Source organism: Lathamus discolor, chromosome 1 (genome assembly GCF_037157495.1).
Source record: "Lathamus discolor isolate bLatDis1 chromosome 1, bLatDis1.hap1, whole genome shotgun sequence".
Classification (NCBI taxonomy): Eukaryota; Metazoa; Chordata; class Aves; order Psittaciformes; family Psittacidae; genus Lathamus; species Lathamus discolor.
Window position 1 is genome coordinate 115,580,635 of NC_088884.1, and position 18,228 is coordinate 115,598,862.

The window sequence follows — 18,228 nt, forward strand, 5'->3', positions numbered from 1 at the left end:
GGCTCCCGGCGCGGGCGCCGCGCGCACACGCGGGGCGGCGGAGCGGGGGGGGGGGGGGGGGGGGGGGGGGGCGCGCGGGTAGCGGGGGCGGCTCGCGGCGCGGCAGCCCGCCTCGCGCGTGGCGCCCCGACGTCTCCGGTGTCGGCCGGGCGCCGCGCCCCCCTTTAAGGAGCGGCACGCGCCGGGGTCCCCCCCGCCCCCCCCCCCCCCCCCCCCCGCGTTCCCCCCTCTTTCTCCTCCCTCGCGCCCCACCCCTCCCGCAGCCCGCCCTCCCCTCGCGCCGGTCGCGTGTCGGCGCGGCCAATGGCGCGCGCGCGGGGGCCGGCGCGTGCGGTGAGCCAATGGCGCGCGCGGGGCGCGGCGCGCCCGACGCCCGGCGCGGGAGAGCGGAGGTTGGGGATGGAGGGGGGATTGGGGGGGGGGGGGGGGGCGGGGGGGCGAGGGGAGTGAGCCTCGGCCGGCGGCACGCGCGGTCCCGCCCCGCCCGGGCAGGCGCGCGCCTGGCGGGCGCCCCGCACGCAACAGCATTCGGGGAAGGGTGTGTGTGTGTGTCTGTGTGTCTGTGTGTGTCTCTGTGTGTGTGTCTGTGTGTCTGTCTCTGTGTGTGTGTGTGTCTGTGTGTGTCTGTGTCTCTCTGTCTGTCTCTGTGTGTGTGTCTGTCTGTGTGTCTGTCCCGAAGCCCACTGGCAGCGACGCGTCCCGCACCGGGCAGCGGGAACCGGAGCTGGCGGCAGCGCGCCCTCCCCGCTCCGCCACCGCCGAGGATGCTCCGTCGCGCCGGGCAAGAGGGGCACCCGCGTCCCTCCCCGCCCGAGAGCTCCGGTGAATGCCCTTCCTTCCGTGCGCGCCCGGGGGTAGCCGGCCGTCCCGTCCAGTCCCGACTCGCCCCGGTAGCCGTGGCGTTGCCCGAGTTGGTGGAGCGGAGCGGTGCCCGGGCAGCCCGTCCCCCGGGCGGCACGCTGCGCCGCTTCGCGGGGGTTTATGTGCGGCGCGGACGCGTGTGCACCCTCGGTCAGAGTAAGCGGTTCCCGGGGACAGGCGGGCAGCCGAGATCGGCAGCCGGGACAGCACATGTGCACCGCACCGGGACACCGGGAGCTGCCCCGCTTTCGGCGGGTCCCGGTGCCCCCGCAAGCAAGTTCTTTTGTTCGGCCGACAATGGCTCCCCAAAGGTGGCGGAGAGGGAAGTAACTTCGTGCACGCATCTTAACTCCTCTTCTGCGCAGCCTCCCCGCCGCCGCCCGCTCGCGGGGAAGAGAGGAGGTTTTTCCGTGTGAATAGGCGTGTTGAGAACAAAGTGATGGGCACAGTATGAGGTAGATACGTTTTTTCAAACGTGAATAACTGGCAAGCCGAGGAGGGAGCGCAGCAGCTCAAAGCCATGCGGCCGTGACATAAAATGAGCAACCTCGTGAGTGTACGGAGCTCTCTGAGCCGCTTTGCGCGCCTCCGCGGCTGGGACCCACCTTCCACGAACAGCTGGATGTGTTCGACCGAGCAAACGGGGTGCTCGGGGTCCGCCTTCTATGAAGGGAAACCGAAGCGAGCCTCCGATGTTCTTTTCTGCTTGCAGTTATGTTTCAAAGCCAAAGCTGCTGAACCCTCCCACCGCAAAAAAGTTGTCAAATTCTGATCAAAATGAAAACGTTTATTTGGCAAGAAAGATAAGCAGCAGGAGGAGTTTATGCCTTGTTTCCGTATATTATCTGTGACACTGGCAGGCCGTCTGCTCATATCAAGCAGCAACTTTTATAAGCTCCTATTGTATTACTGCACACACAGAGATGCTTTTATAATTTAAATAAAATAAGAAATCCTCTTTCCACCGTGCAGAATGGTTCTGTTTGCTAGCTAAATACCTAACCCTTCGACTTGCCTTTCTGTCCCCAGGTGCTGCACATTCCCTGACTGGGTCCTGGTGATCCAGGCTTGCTTTGTGAGGAGTCTGCTGTACTTGCCTCATCCCTGTTCCCAGTGCTGGGCACTGCAGCTTTGACCCACTCGATGCAAGGACCACGGGACAATGCTTGGAGCTGAGCGGGAGCTTTGCCAAGTAGCAGCTGCTGACACACACTTCCAGAAGCCTAGTGAGCTTGAGGCATGGGGAGAGCAGTGCTGAAGCCTTGAATGCCTTACTCCTGGCTATGAGGCTGACACAGGCCCAGTCCTCCAGCCCCACAAGCCACCCGCTTTCCAGGGCTACCTGGCCAAAACCCCGGGCAGGCAGGAGAGCGGCATCCCATTAGCATCCCCTGTGCATGTGGGGCAACTGATGCCCAGGAGGGGCCCTGGTCTCTGGGTAGACCCACTCACAGCAGGTGCTGGAGGCTTCCCTTAGCAGGAACGTAGTGATTTTATGGAGCACAAGGGAAGCTCAGCCTATACTCTGGCACGCTCCTCAGATGGTCAGCCCAGTCGGGAAACACTACTGGCTGCTTATTTTCCAAGTGTTTGTTCTGTGAGCACACACTTTGAAACTGGAGGCATCCAAGACTCGCTTGATAGTTTGCCTTTGAAAAGGCATGCACAGAAAGCCATTTTCCCCACCAACATCACTGCTCAGAGAGGGAAAAATATATTTCATTGAACCCCCTTGCCCTGCATACACCCATATGTGCTGTATGTGCACACGAACTCAGAGTCAAAGTCAAAGGCAAGGGGTGGTTTATGTTAGTGCTGGGTTTAGCTCTGCTCTCCCAGAATAAGATAAATGTAAGTGACGAAGAACTCCTGGGGCTGGCTGAACTCATTTTGTATTCAGCACTGCCCAGCCCTTTTCTCTTCCCTTTCTCCATCTCTTTGTATGTTCAAGCCTACTTGAGTTTCTTTTTTTCTTTTGTAGAAGTTGGCTCTTTTGAAGCGGTTCGAGGCACGCCCTGCCGCAAAGGGAACTTCACGGGAGTCGGAAACACAAGCACACCGGTCTGAAACACTTACTGTACAATAGCAGGAATGTAGAAAGCCTTGAAAATGAATCTGCTTTCTCTAAGAAAGTGTCAAAGCTTTCAGAGGAAAACAAACTGAACTTACCCCCATATCTTTATGCAGATTTCCCCCTGCTCCCCCCCCCAGCCTGGTTAAGGGCTGAGGCAACAGCTCGGGGTCAGGCACATACTAGTGTTACAGAAAGATGGGTTATAAAAGGTGTGTGTGGAGAACAGACCTGCAAAAAGCCTCCTCTATCACAATGGCCAGAGACATTTTCAAAGCACACAAAGCACACGGGTCAGCCCTCAGCTTAATTGTGCTCAACAGTCTAATTGCTCATTCAATCCCATTTAGAGATCAGCAGGCTGCTCTGCCGGCACCATTACCCCTTAGGAAGTATTTTATTCTCTCTCTTGCCTTGCCCCACTTTCTCCACGTGTTCTCTCATTTCCACCTTTCATTCTGAAAAGCAGGGGGAACCTGCACTGTGCCTCCCCTGGCCTTTGATCTGGTCTTCAGGCAGTTAAACACACAAGCAGATAGAGACAAACTTGTGAGTGTCACTCACCGAGGTCAGGTAATCCTCACTGAATCTCAACTGCCACCTGCCTAGGCCTCCAGCAAGAGGAGGGAAGGTCCATTCCTGCCTACCTGATAACTGACCTACACCCTGGATGACAAACCCCATCACCCCATCTAGAAGCTATAACAGTGAGCTACCACAGACACATACAGACCCATGCACAGCCTAATAGTTTTTAGTGTCATCAACTGCACCATCAGAATATTCATACAGAGAAAGTATTCATATTTACATTATTTAGAGCAGGTGAGCTTAAAGCAGAGGAGGGTCCAGCAGCAAGTCTTTCTTGAGACTCCTTCTATGCTCAGTGCCTGATGCTTTACTGTAAGGTATGTTCTAAACACACGTGAGAAGTGCCAACCACAAGGAATGCAAAAGCCCAGGTACCTGGAACATCACCCCAGACTCGAGCATTAATGAAACCTGCCCCTTTCCACCCATGAATGACCAGGACCACCTTGCCGCTGAAGCAGATGTGCTCCCATTTCTGCAGAGCAGTGTTCCTGGGCACATCATTACAACTACCTGATGTCACTCACTTCGACTTTTTGAGGGTCTATACAACCAACTCCCATTTCCTGGTGATGGTTAGCCACATGAAGACCCAGCACAGACCTGCACGCTAAGGCTAACCCAGCAGACACTTTCTGCTCTGTACAGTTAATTCTAGTACTTGTGCTAGTACTCCACTGCCTCCAAGAGAAAGGCAAAGCACTGCTGTAACAATACTTGCCCACCTCCTGGGGTCATTGTTAGGCATAATGAATTCAGCTTTATAATATATTTGGAAATCTTATCTATGGAATTTACACCTACATACACTTTGCCCTTTTATTTAAACGGCCGTAACTGTTTCTGAGAATTGATTTATGCTCATAATGGAAAAATAAGACCCTTCATATTCAAGGAAGCATCACTAATAACAATATCCTTTCGTCGCTTTGTTTTAAGCATTTGTTTTTCCACTCAGCTTGGAAAGGAGTTTCTACTAAAATTGCCAAATACCTCAGTCCCACAGAGGTCTGGTTAGCTGAGACACTACCCGGCTGCAGGACACTTGCAGGCCTTTAGAAAAATAAACACAAACCACCAAAACCACCATGCAGGGGTTTGCTGGGCTGTCACCATGGTCTGGTAAGCACTGCCCTGGTCCCAGACAATCACAGGGCATGCTTTGGCAGGCAGCAAGCAGTGTCCTCCTGTACTGAACTTGGGAGCTCTGATCGCAGGGGCACAGAGGTTTGCATTTGCTTGGCTACTGCTTCTGACAGAAACTGTAACCAGAAGAGCTAGAAACGGGTTAGGCAGGCAGCTGTTAGGATCTGCATTACCAAGTATACCCCAGAGCTAAGCTCTCGGGGAAAGAAGAGTTAATGAGTTAAAAATAGTTATACCCTGCACAGAACTGGAAGCTTTTGTTTGCAGTTCAGAACTGCTTTAATGCAATGGAAACACTAGTATCAGACCCATGGGACCTGTGTCAGAGGCTTTATACCCTCTGTGTCCGTCAGCTACAATCGTCTTTTAATAGCGATGTTAAATGAGCAACTCTTTAAACGAGCAACAACAGAACACTACTAACTGTCCCTCCTTAAAAGGTGCTTTAAAAGCAAGAGTTGACCAGCATGCTTTCATTAGGCTGTTGCTTAATACATTTTACTGATACAAATCACTTAACCAAGAAAATGACCAGTGCCATCAACAGTTTTACAGCACAACACTTCATCTGATTTAACATTGGAGAATTGATATCCATCCATCCATCCATCCATCAAGACAATATATTCCCTTCAAATCATATATGGTCACCTCCACTTGTTTGCGATGTCTCTTGCTCAAGATCCCAGCAAGTGTAAGTACTCCAGATTTCTAAGCATGTAGAATTGCTGGTACTAGATTTTGTTTTTTCTAGTCATAGGCTTAAAGCATAAACTATTAGGTTGCAGACTCTCTGTGGCACAGTAGTAACATATTTCAGTGGACAAGTAGGAAAAAAAACTAACAGCTGACATGTAAGCAAGAGGAAACCAGGAAAAATCTGACATTTTAAACTGTCTGCACTGCCTCTCAACAACAGCATTACTAGAGCAGTAACCTGGGAGCATGAGGGGTGCTTCAATTGTACTGGGTGTTTAACATCATGTTCTTACATCCATACGTACAAACCTCTTGGCAATCAGGCAGCCCTGAAGGTTTCTTAGTAGTGGAAATGCCAGCCTGGAATTTGAACCTTTGCTGGTCTCCTGAGGAGAGGTGGTCTCTACAGTGCAAAGAGTAAATATTTACAGTTGCAGAAGCCAAAACAATGCAGAGTTGGTCCTTCTAAGGGGAGAAACACAAATGAATGGGCCCAACCTGGTGCTGATCTGCACCTGACATCAATCCCCAGAGTGGAGAGTACTTCCCCGTGAAAGAAACGCTTGTCAGCCAAGAAAAAATACTACCTTGCCATGCACAGGAAATCCTTCTATTTAATCCCTGATGGTAAAAGAGCACAAGGGCTTCTACGAACACTCAACTTCCAGCACAACACAGCACCAACAGAGCTTTCAGGAACTGCCCCTGTGAAAGGCTGTGAAAAGCAAACCCCTCTGAGGACATCATCTGGCCTGATACCTTGTAAACTAGGATGCTTTAAGAAATTTTAAAAACGTGTTAAGGAAGTGGAAGCAGAGTAATTCCTTTTCTCCTTCGTTTTGTTTGCAGTGCCTGCTACAGGTGTCCTCTTTGGTTGTGTTCAGAGGCAGCGGCACTCAGTTGCAATGCTGTAACTCTTTGGAAGCAGTCCTCTGCAGCAGCAGACTTGCTAAACCCTGCCTGTGGCATGATCTGTACCTCTGGCATAGCCCCAAGCTGCAGGATATGATTGCTCCAGAGCTGGAGAGAGACTTGCTATAGACTAAGCATTTCTATTTACTGTTCAAGCAGGTTGTCTTGAACTCCATGAAAGTTTTAGGAATTCCCACAGGGTGAAGCCTAATATTCACCTTCAGTGTGCAAGAGATACACTGAGGCAGGAAGCGAGATTAGAGACAGCTGAGGGCCTGCGGCGGCCCCATTTTCACCAGCCTGACTGTATAGCTCTCACAGTGAACGAGACATTCCCTGTGTGGGTTGCACAAGCATTCCTTGTCAGCACCCGAGCGCTTGGCTTTGGCAGGAGGGATGGCAGGAGCAGTCACCATCCCATCTCCTTCATTTAGGAGCTCAAAATCCCACCTCTTGCTTCGGCGCAGCTGCTGCATCCATGACACTAGAAATTGGTTTTAAGGCAGGCCTGTGCGCATTTGCATCCCAGTGAGAGCATAAGGAGACCACATCTTGCCTGGAAGGTAGCACGCAAGCGACATTCAGCAAGAGCTGCTTTGCTAAACAACAGCCTGGTGTCTCCGGTGGTCCCTCCGTGCCCTGCTGCAGGCTGCTGCATGGGCAAACATGCATCTCTTTCACAGCAAGACAGGTCTGCCTGGGTCAGGGCACCCGCTCCAATGGGCCCGTGAGGTTTGCAGAGCCCAGGCCGTGCACCCTCAGATGCCCCCCCAACCCCTTGCCCTGCTGAGACAGCGGTGAAGCCCAGCGGCCCGTCCCCGTTCTCCCCCTTTCCCCGAGCCCCTCGGGTGGGGTGTGCGCCCCGGGGCTGCCCCTCTGCCGGCAACAGGTTGAATATTGTAGGTGTGGGCGATTAAAGTGTCGCCGGCACAATGGCGGTCTGTGTCCCATTCGCCACGCCCGGGCTCCTCTTTGGAAAGTGCACACAAGAGGTGACACGGCGCTGGCCCCCGTCATTATCCCGGCGGCATAGCGGCGCGGCCCGACCCGTCTCCCGGGAAATGGGGCTCCCCCGGCCGCCGCGGGACCACCGTGGCCGCTCCACGCGAACCGCCTCAATGCATCTACCCCGCAACAACGGCTGCCCTCTCAGTGCCTCTCCCCTTCAGCGGCTCCCCTCAGCGGCCGCACCCTGAGGGCAGACGGGGAGCTCCTGGGGGGCACAGCCGAGAAGCCGACGGGACAAGGAGCCCCAGTCCGCCCGAGCCGGACCCGAGCGCCGCCGCCACCGTGCGGGAGTCTGAGGCGGTGCCGCAGCGCCACCATCCGGGCGGCCGCGGGCAGGGCAGGGCAGGCCAGGGCAGGCCTGCCGGTCCGCACGCCAAGATCAACCTCTCTGCTGCCCCCGCGCAGCTGGGGGTTAACGGTGCCGGCCGAGCCCCGCCGGCTGCCCCGCAGCTTTCTCCCCCCCTTTTCGTTCCCTCCCTACGGCGGGTGCAACTCACCTGTGCGAGGCCGTCAGCACCGGTCAGGAGCCGGGTGAAGCTACCAGCGAGTAAGAGCGGCGGTCAGCCGAGACAGGTGTGTGCGACAGCGAGCGAGCAGCGAATTCAAGCCAGGCTAACAGACAAGGGCAAATTTGGTTCCTCCAAGTCTGTCATTAAAAAAAGCACTGAAGCAAACGTCACTGTTTGAGAATTAACCAGAATAACCCCAAAACTCTCCATCAGGGGGAAATCCAGCTAGGTGTAGACAGAAGTTTGCTGCGATGGGGGATTCTGACTCCGGCAGCTGAGTCACCAGGGCCACCAGCAGCGGTTTTTCCAGCTTTTTCCCCTTTTCCTGGCCACCATTCACTCAGGAAGGACTGTGGCGCAATGAATGGAGACCTGTGCAAAACCACTGCACCTGCCGGTTCATTGTATGGGCTCAGCCTGTGAAATAGAAACTCATGTCTGCATTCCAGGTTAATTTTATTATTAAGCCAGCAGATTACTATATGTCATGGATACCAGCCCACTGGCTGTAAGTTTGAGAAGGAGAGCTGTTTGCATGTGTCGATATTTATGGAGGAAATATTTATGGGAATAAGTTTTTTCTTTCGAAGAACTCATATATAACAGGCCTCATATGCACATGAATAGGCCTACATTTGCCAGATGATACAGCGAGCCTTTAAAACTGAAGATAACAGTGGTATTTATTGAAGACAGTAAATACGTCTTTCAAACATCAGACTTCCAGTATATCAGCTCTACACCTACCTATCTTCCAAATTGACGCAGGAAAAACAAACCTCCCTGTGCCCCACATCAGCTACCCCTTCTGTACTGCGTAGATAGTCTAACAGGACTATTTTCTATCACATAAAGTATTTCAGGAGATTCTGTTTTGTCAGAGCAGGGGGAGAGAAGCAAACTTCACCTGTGATCTCCGACACCTGCAGAGATGTAAAACCGCTCCAAGAAACAGCAGAGATCACTCAGAAAGGCCTGTAAAAGTCAGAGCAAGACAAACCATTCCAGTGTTGCCTGAGCAGTATTTTGTAAAGAAACATGCTTTTCCGTTACACTACATCAATTTTTCCCTGTGTTCACTGTTGTTCCACAGAGACTATGCCTTAGAAACGTGTCAGATAGATAGCAGGAGTAGCAAATAACCACATTATTAGCTTTGTTCACAGTATTTGCTTTCTTCCTCCCGTTCCCCCGTGTGTAAGCAAAAGAATTAATTAGTAACAACATGGGTCAGCTGTGATTACTCTTGCTGTGGTCCACAGTGAATATTCATACACAGGCAATATTCAAAACCAAACAAGACCTCCCCATTGTGTGTGTGAAGAGGCATGTCCCTGGCCAGTGGGGGAGAGGGGCGAGCTTACCAGCGGTGGCAGGCCTACAATGCACTCACAGAGCTGCCCACCTACCACCCCGCTCTTTATTTCTTTCCTGGCACTTGGCAGGGACACAAGCTGGACTGGCAGAGCAAGTCAAATATAACACAGCCTGTGAGAAGGGTTGGTTTGTTTTTCCCAGCTGTGCTTTGTAATGTCTAGCAGTCATACAACACTTACCACCTTCATACCAGGCTCCCTTGCCACAGCATCTTCTGGGTACTGAAAGGAAGGTCCCTCTGTAGTTGAGTAAGGGGATAAAAGACACCTCTGAGCCTTTCTTTCAGGGCCAACCAAAGTTAAGATTCAAGGTGGGTCAATTTCCTATGCGGAGAATTTGTGGCTACTCCATCCCTGGCAGTGTTCAAGGCCAGGGTTTTGAGCAAACTGGTCTAGTGGAAGGTGTCCCTGCCCATGGCAGGGGAGGGTCGGAACTAGATGGTCTTTAAGGTCCCTTGCAACCCAAACCATTCTATGATATGATAAGAGGCTGGTTCACAAGGATGTTTGCAGAGAGGGCTTTGATACACCTGATGATGTGCCCCACACACAGTCAGAGAGCTAGCAAGAAAGCCTGAGTAGTTAGAAGGGACTGCTGAGAAGCAAGGGTCCGCTTTCAACCTCTCTGGCTTGCTACATTTCCCAGTGATGTCCCATTGATGGTCATGTACTAGTGTGGGGGACTGGGACACTGCACCCCCCCTATAGCAATGGTACTGCCACAGCCCTGCAGGGAGGGAAAAGGCCGGCAAAGCTCTGCTGTCCTGGTGGGCAACCAGATGTGAACCCCCAAATCAGTGTGGGAGCATCTTTGCCCTGAAATAAGCATCCCTTCCTTCTCTTTTCCTGCTCTCCATGGCCTCCCCTGACTCCGGTGCTGAGGGTCAAATGGAGGTGGAAGTGGGGGAGGGAGGGAGGGAGGAAGGAAGCAGCTGAAACAGAACTGGGGGAGCCCAGCTACAGAGCACTCACCTGGTGTGCTGTAATATACAGCCCACATACAGGAATGTGGAAACAAATCTGTGTGGTACTCCTGGGCAGCAGCTATATCTGAGCAGCCAGTTTGCACACCCTGTGAGGCTGGACTGGCTGTGGCATGGAGCAGGACAGCAATGCTTGGAAGCACCGGTAGCTTCATGGTTACTAGAGGAGCTAAATATCTCCTACAGACATGCAAGGGCACGCCCCCCCACCAATCAATTAATGGGCTTGCCTTCAGCTCTTTATTTTGATTTGGGAAGGGGAAGTCTTATAATGGCTGATAGCTGGATTTGAAAATAAAGCTGTTTGTTGTTAATGCTTGCTTTGGTGCTCTGCAGCAGTCCCTTATCCCGTGTAGTGTTGGTGCATCACTCCCTTGGAACATTAAAACAAAGGATGGCCTTACTAGCGCTGGTAGAATTATCTCCAGGACCACATGTTGTGGGGAGGGGGTGTCATGTGCTTGCTCAGTTGCAGGTAGCTTGCATTTCCCACTGGTATGGTAGTTATGGATCCCTGGCATTTGTACTGGGGCTCATATGGCCACTGCCCCTGTTCACATATGCCCTGCTTTGGGCACCATCGCCAGCACCTCTGGGGAAAGCTCACTGTTGTGGGAGGCTCGCCAGGCATGCAAAGGCCTCCTGCCCTGATACACGGCACTCTCCAGCTGCTGGTGGGCTCACACACCACTTCTGGAGGGGCTAGGGAGAAATGTGTCACCTACATTCCCATCTCTGTAGCCCTGCTTATGAGCCTCAGGTAGGTATGTAACAGCCCCTGCTGCTGTTTTTAAGGGGCCAAGGCTGATCTGAAGTGACTGCTGGGGCAGATGGAGCAGTGTTGAAAGTGTACCTCTGGCCTGTGAGCAGGACGACCCTTGCCTCTTCCCACTGCCAACCCATCAGGCAGTGCAACCCTCTCGGCTCTCTGCTTGCCTCTCTTGCCTCACTGTTTTCAAAGTCTTTGTCTCGAGCATTCAGGGCACAAAGATTTATTCTTCCCCACAGAGCAGCAAGCTGGTTCTGATATGCTGAATTGTTGTTTCTATTTCAAATTTCCTGTATGACCTGGAGCTCAGTAGTTAATGACTTGACCGTTCAGTTTTCCAGGTGTAATACTTTCCTCCCTTCTGATGAATGTTACAGAAATAAATACTGTAGTACACACAAAGTGTCATGCCACTGTGATGAACAGAAGGTGGGGGGGGGGGAGGGGCAGATTTTGTAAGTCTTGAAAGATAGAAAATTTATAACTATACCTCTTGAAAGGCAATATTTTTTTAATATTTTTTTTTTTAATTAAATTCATGGCTCCTGTAATGTGGGGCATTGTTACACTTTTTTGGTTAGGAATTCATTAGGCTGTGAATCACTTTGCCTGCACTGACTATCCTTTGGAGGATTCTATTTCTGACCTCATGCCTGCAGTGAGACATGACAAGCTGATACACTGTGATGGTACATTCTCAGTTGCCCACTGGTCTTGGCGTGACACATGAGCGTGTGTTCATGTCCTAGTGTTTATCAAAACTTTGTCTGTGACTATACTGAGGAGCAGATAGTTGATTTATTCCAAAACAGCTCTGCAGAATGAAGAGGAAGCATGGGTATTGGGACTGAGATTTAAATGGGTAAAGCAGGGCTGTGTAGGCTATTGATGCCTTTGTTGTTTCAGAGGCTCTATTTTGTTTATTTTTTTTATTACCTACACCCAGAAGCATGCACACAGCAAGCTGGTTTACTTTTCATGTCATCACATTTGTGCAGATTTGAGAAATTAAACTTAAAAGGGGTATTGACCTTGAGTATGCGCTATTGACCCTACTACAAGTGTTCACAGAAAGGCCAGCTTCATGCTCTCATCACTTCATAGCATCCTACATGAAGGATAAAGAAAGAGTAAAAGATGCTTCTAAAACTGTGATCTATTTAGGGAAACAATACTAGCATGTAGTTTTGTGAAGATAGGAGGGAAACCCAGGAGACTGGCTCTGGCCATGCTGCAGCTGATGAGTCAGTGACAGCTACAATCACAGCTACAGTAATTCACTTGATTGGGGCAGCAGGACTATTTATTTTCTCTAGGTATTTCACTGTTGGTCAATAAAAATGTCCTAATAAGTGATTCTTTGGAATGGGATAAATAAGTTTTCTTCCACTGCTTGCTTTCTGTTTGTAGCTGGTACATGAAAATGTATGACTGGAATCACCAGGCAAACAACTCATCTTTACATAGAGCTAGCTGGCTTGTATTTCTAGTGGAGCTGCAGCAGCAGACACACTTGATGGTCTTTAACACCATTACTTGACTGGATTTTTATTTAAAGAAAGGGAAGCATCACATAGGTTTCACATTTATGTAGCCTGTTACAGAGAGAACGTACATAGTACGTGTAAAACCTTGTAGGTTTAGACAGGTGTGTCTGTGAGTAAGCGACAGGGACAATGCCTATGTTCAAGACAAAACGAATGACATCTGATGCTAGCAAGACAGCTCTTCCGAAGAGGTCATGACTACTTTACAGATCAGGGGTAGCCTAAAACTAGGACCCTGATTATGCAAACATCTCTGTGACTAAGGGAACCCCTACTGGACCCCCTGTAATGTGCATAAGGGCTTGTAGGGTCAGTGCCTCAGTTTGCCACAGCTCTGCCTCAGAAAATAAGCAGAGCTTGTCTCTTGGCTGAAAGTTTATGAAATAATAAAAGTAGCCTGATTATAAAAGCTTCTAGCACCCTGTTGCTAGGCACTTAGTGCCCACTGACGTACAAGCCTACTGGCATTACTGCATTAAGAACCTTTAAAGTTTAACCTCAAGTCACTTTCAATAATCTAACTTCCTTTAACATTTTTAAGTTATTTGAATTCAGATATATATATATTTTTAACATAGCAATGAACTGAGGACTCCTTCCAATGTATTTCTGAAACTATAAAATAAAATCCCCTGAATGCCTGCTAAGCTTGATAGAAAACTGTAAGACGTCAAAAACATTGTGAATGAAATATACCGAAGGTAAAAAGCCAAAACAAAAGACAAACTGTTTGTCTTTAAGACAAACTTTGGATGCTGTAAGTTAAATCATCATGACTGATGAGGCTTACTAATGACTAGGCCATTAAGTTTAACATGGGTCGGAGCAATCCCAGGCACAGCCTCAGGTTGGGCAGAGGAGAGATTCAGAGCAGCCCTGCGGAGAAGGACTTGGGGGTGCTGGTCAATGAGAAAATGAACGTGAGCCAGCAGTGTGCGCTCGCAGCCCAGAAAGCCAACCGTATCCTGAGCTGCATCCAAAGGAGCGTGACCAGCAGGTCGAAGGAGGTGATCCTGCCCCTCTACTCTGCTCTTGTGAGACCTCACCTGGAGTATTGTGTGCAGTTCTGGTGTCCTCAACATAAAAAAGACATGGAACTGTTGGAACAAGTCCAGAGGAGGGCCACGAGGATGATCAGGGGACTGGAGCACCTCCTATATGAAGATAGGCTGAGAAAGTTGGGGCTGTTCAGCCTGGAGAAGAGAAGGCTGCATGGAGACCTCATAGCAGCCTTCCAGTATCTGAAGGGGGCCTGTAAGGGTGCTGGGGAGGGACTCTTCATTAGGGACTGTAGTGACAGGACAAGGGGTAGCGGGTTAAAACTTAAACAGGGGAAGTCTAGATTGGAGATAAGGAGGAAATTCTTTCCTGGTGAGGCACTGGAATGGGCTGCCCAGGGAAGTTGTGAATGCTCCATCCCTGGCGGTGTTCAAGGCCGGGTTGGACAGAGCCTTGGGTGAGATGGTTTAGTGTGAGGTGTCCCTGCCCATGGCAGGGGATTGGAACTAGATGATCTTAAGGTCCTTTCCAACCCTAACTCTTCTATAATTCTATGTTAATGAAATGTAAGGATTGAGAAGGCCATAATAAAATACGGGCTAAATTTTCTCACACTAAAACTTTTGTCAAATTTAAAGACAGCATAGGTCCAGTATCAGAGCAAACTAGCTTCTGTGCAAATACAGATGGCAGAATGTGATTCGATGAAAATAATGACCACGTTCCAAAAAAATTCGCAGGTAACACTAAAAAACGCGGAGGTGGGATGGAGTATTTCTACAGATCATGTTGTGTACATGTCAGTGCCAATGAACTCTCAAATCATTCTCCAAAATGCTGTCCATATACATTGTGTGAAATCTAAGCCTGATGCTGATACACATGGTAAATCTTGGTGACTTACATGGATGCTGTACACTGAGCTGACAGTGACATGGCAGCCTGGCAAGCTCATTCCATCTCTCTGGGCTAAATCCCTTTCAGTAATGGTGTGGCAAAAACATCCACAAGTAGACACCTTGCTGGGCACTGAAAATCCCAGAGCACTCGGGATTAAACAAGAGGAAACACAAGTTTAGAAAACAATTTTATTAGACAAATTATTTAGACAAATTATACACAGAAAGCTCTGCCACTTGTAACTGAGGCCTCCAAAAAGTGTTTTGTGTATCTGTATAATAGGCAACACATCAAAATAGGCCTATTTTAAATATCATACATGGTTAACAGTTTGTTTTTTTAATAGCTAAAATCACTGCAACATCTGGTATGTCCCTACGTAGCTTGTTGGAAAGAAATTATCTTTTTTTTTTTTATTTTTTATTATTATTATTTTACTCAGAAATGTGGATGAGTTCATGAATGTTACAAGGGGGAAGCAAGCTGTGCATGCTTTTAGACACTTGCTACCCTGGAAACAAAATGGCCGCATGGTAAGAATTTGTTCTGCCTTACACAGTAGACAATATTTGAAGATTTAGTACAAAAAACAGTGACAGTACAAGATGCTCCCCCAGAACAGAATTAGCATCAAAATAGAATAGATCTGAAGAATATACCTTTTAATTTATCCTAAAGCAAATCACATAGGTTGATTCCTATTAATCCTAGCCAAAGAATGAGTTAGGTTAAAGTAAGTGTATGGTTGCATTAAAAAACAAACCAAACCAAAAGAAGCTCACAGGATAAACTGCTTGCTTTCTACTTAACTGCATTTTTAGTTTTAAGGATTACAAATTGAAAGCTCTTCCTACGTTTCTAACAGGTAACAGTGTTACTTTAAAAAGTTGGTGCCAAAGTGGGCACTGGTTTTGCTCTCACTGCTGTTCTTTCTCTTGTTCTACACAGTTGGCACTAATGTAAAAAATACATAGCTCCTCTACATCTAACTTAACATACAAAGGATTAAAATGAGTGCCTGTTCATATGTTGTTTTTTTTTTCCTTATAACAATATGTGATTATAATTAAGGCCACATCTGTACTTCTTGAGGGCTTTTTTTTCTCTCCACTAACATCATTATTTTATTGATCAACTGTACTGATCTGAAAATAATTTATTAACCTTTGATCTATGTTTAACTTCTCTAGAGCTATATTAGTTGTTCATGAACATGGTATACCTAAGAGAGAGTTCCACTTGTCTAATTAATTAAAAGTAAAATTATCAAGGTTAGCCTTATAGAATGCTCAATAGCCAATGCAAAACCTAACCAAAGGAGTTACATCTAGGTACAAACGTTAAATTGCCCCAGATGTTCTAATAAAAAAGTATAAAATATGCTTTGTTGGCAAACGATGCAAGTCAGAATAACATTAAAGCAACCTGTCTTTTCTAAATGAAAAGACCCCCTGCACTGTACATCTTTCCTGTATACAACACATTTTTACTAAAGCTTTATTAAATGAATCGCAATAGCAACGGCTGCCATTTTTTAGCTATATATACATGTATATATATATACATACCTGTGTGTATATATGTATATATATATGTATGAGATACTAATTTATTTAACATAAGAGAGGCTTCTGCCATATGATACAGTTTACTGTACATAAGAAAAACTTTTAACACTGTACAATCACATAAAGGTCATATGCACTGTTGCAGTGCAAAAGTAGATTTAACTGTAGTCTTTACTGGCATAGTAATGGCTTTTTGTAATCCTACAAAATTGCATTCTGGTATTACGGGGTCTGAATGGTCTTTTAACTTAATTTGTTTTGTTTTATTTTTTTTCTTTTCTTTTTTTCCTTTTTTTTTTTTAATTTTTCCATTTTTTTTAAACTGCAGGGTTTGCCTTTGGTCCACAGTTAAAAGGACACACAGCAGTGGAGCTCTGACTGGATGCAGCAGAATACATGGAAAGGATTTCAGTTATTGCAGTTATAGTAAGAAAAGGCAGTGGGGGAGGAGGAGCAAATGCCCTTCTGTAAAGTAATCCTCAGGGTTTTTCTATGCACAAATTGCTGCATGTTTCCTATATTTAAAGTATACGAAAAGCGTGAAGTAACCAAAACCTAATGCAGCGATAAACCACAGACTAAGTGGTTCAAGTAGTAAAGAGAATAAGGGGAGATAGAGGAGACCAGACTGAGAAAACAGAGAAGAGGAAGAGGAAGAGTTGTTACTAATAATCCTCATTCTCAAATAAAATAAAAAAAAATATCCCAAAACAAAACCCCAAACCCCAAAGAGAAAACAACTCCCAAACAAATTAAAGAAAAAAACCCCCTCAAAATAGAAAAAAAAAAAGAAAAAAAAAAGAAAACAGGTTACATCCATGTTAGTCCCATGATATTACAGCTGCTCCTTGCAAAGGGAGTCCTAAAAAAGAAACAGTGAAGAAACTTGGTCTGATGCTCAGATGGAGGTGCCTCGGTCTGGGTCACTACCGATATTCAGCCCCAGAGTAGGAGTTGGTTGGTAAGGGATAGATGACATTGTTTTGATGGGGCTTCTGAAAAAGCCACCGTTGGGTGCTCTGTGCCTGAAAGGGCCAGTTCGGTGCTCGGGCACACTGCCGAAGGAGAAACCCGAAGCGGCTTTAGCAGACAGCGTGCGGCTCAGAGTCTGGATCTGTTCTGGTATGAAGGTGGTTGTGGTGATGTGAGTGTTTCTGAAGTCACTGATTTGCTCCAGTGCCTGACGTGTGGGTAAAGTGTCAATGTCCAGCGGGGTCAAGTCAATCGATGAGGTGGAGAACTGTTTATGGGGACTGTCGTCGTCTGTGCAGAGGCTGTTCACTCGCCTGTGGAGGTGCTCCAGGTCAATCTCCTTGTCGTCCTGGAGAATGAGAAAAACAGGAGGCACCGCTCACCATTGCCATTTGTGCTGGGCTGAAGCTTCACAGTGCGATCAGAAATGCTTGGGAAGCACAACACACAATCAACTACAACTGGCTCTTGGCTGATGGCATCTCTGAGTATCACCAGCAAACACCCCCACTGCCTGAAGCTGTGTGGGCTAAGCCAAACTTATACCACAGCTGCCTTCAAACTCTGAATCCCAACAACAAAACTCCATGTGCTACAGCTGGGTTTCTGTCATGAAAAGCCAGGCTTGGAGCTAGAGCTTGGACTGGACTAGGAACAGCTGAAAACAGTAAACTTTCCGCCATGAAAGCGAAGCATGATCTCGAATGTCAGGGATGATGCCAGTTCTTCAACTTGGCAATGAGGACTAAATTTGGATGGCAACATGGGAGGCTCCGAGGGATGAGGTTGCTGTCTTTACCATCCTCTCAGGGCTTATGGAAAGGCTAAAAACATCTCATGTTGCTTTTTGCCTTTATAATATAAATTGTGGCATAGAAAAGCTGAACTTAAAGACAAAAAACCAAGCACTATTGACTCATTGACATCACACAGAAAGAAGAACACCAAGCAATTTTCAACTAAGGTGCCAACAGAGGGATTAATTCTCCCCTTACCTACAAAGAAGCAATTCCATTGATTCTAATGGAATTATGCTCTTGTGGGTGAGAAGAAAAGGCAACCTGGGGTATTTATAGTACCACCCCTCCTCTTACCTCTGTCCCCTTTCCTTCTAAAATCTCTCCTCCCAGAGAACTCAATTAAACAGGTTTGGTTGTTATAATTGAGAATTTAAAAGCATGGAAGAGGAGAAAGTCCTGGGTGACGTAGTAAATCACCTGCACTGCACATACATATTTCCACTGAACTGCAAAGCTTAATTCAAAGCAGCATTAAGTGTACACAAGCAGGGGTATTCCCTCAGTCTAGTCAGTGCAG

At 48.0% G+C, this 18,228-nt stretch overlaps 1 protein-coding gene across 5 annotated transcripts in view; it reads right to left on the bottom strand.

The window, feature by feature from the left end:
- Nucleotides 1–14,604: 14,604 nt before the first annotated feature.
- The window catches only part of GRID2 (glutamate ionotropic receptor delta type subunit 2), a 744,966-nt gene continuing 741,342 nt past the window's right edge, over nt 14,605–18,228 (bottom strand). For 4 of the 5 annotated variants that reach the window (XM_065691904.1, XM_065691874.1, XM_065691883.1 and 1 more), the window contains one exon: nt 14,605–17,260. In XM_065691904.1, coding sequence (XP_065547976.1) covers nt 16,838–17,260 — 423 coding nt within the window. In that variant the 3' untranslated portion in view covers nt 14,605–16,837. The remainder of the gene's footprint in view (nt 17,261–18,228) is intronic. The other variant, XR_010615424.1, reaches the window with a different exon arrangement.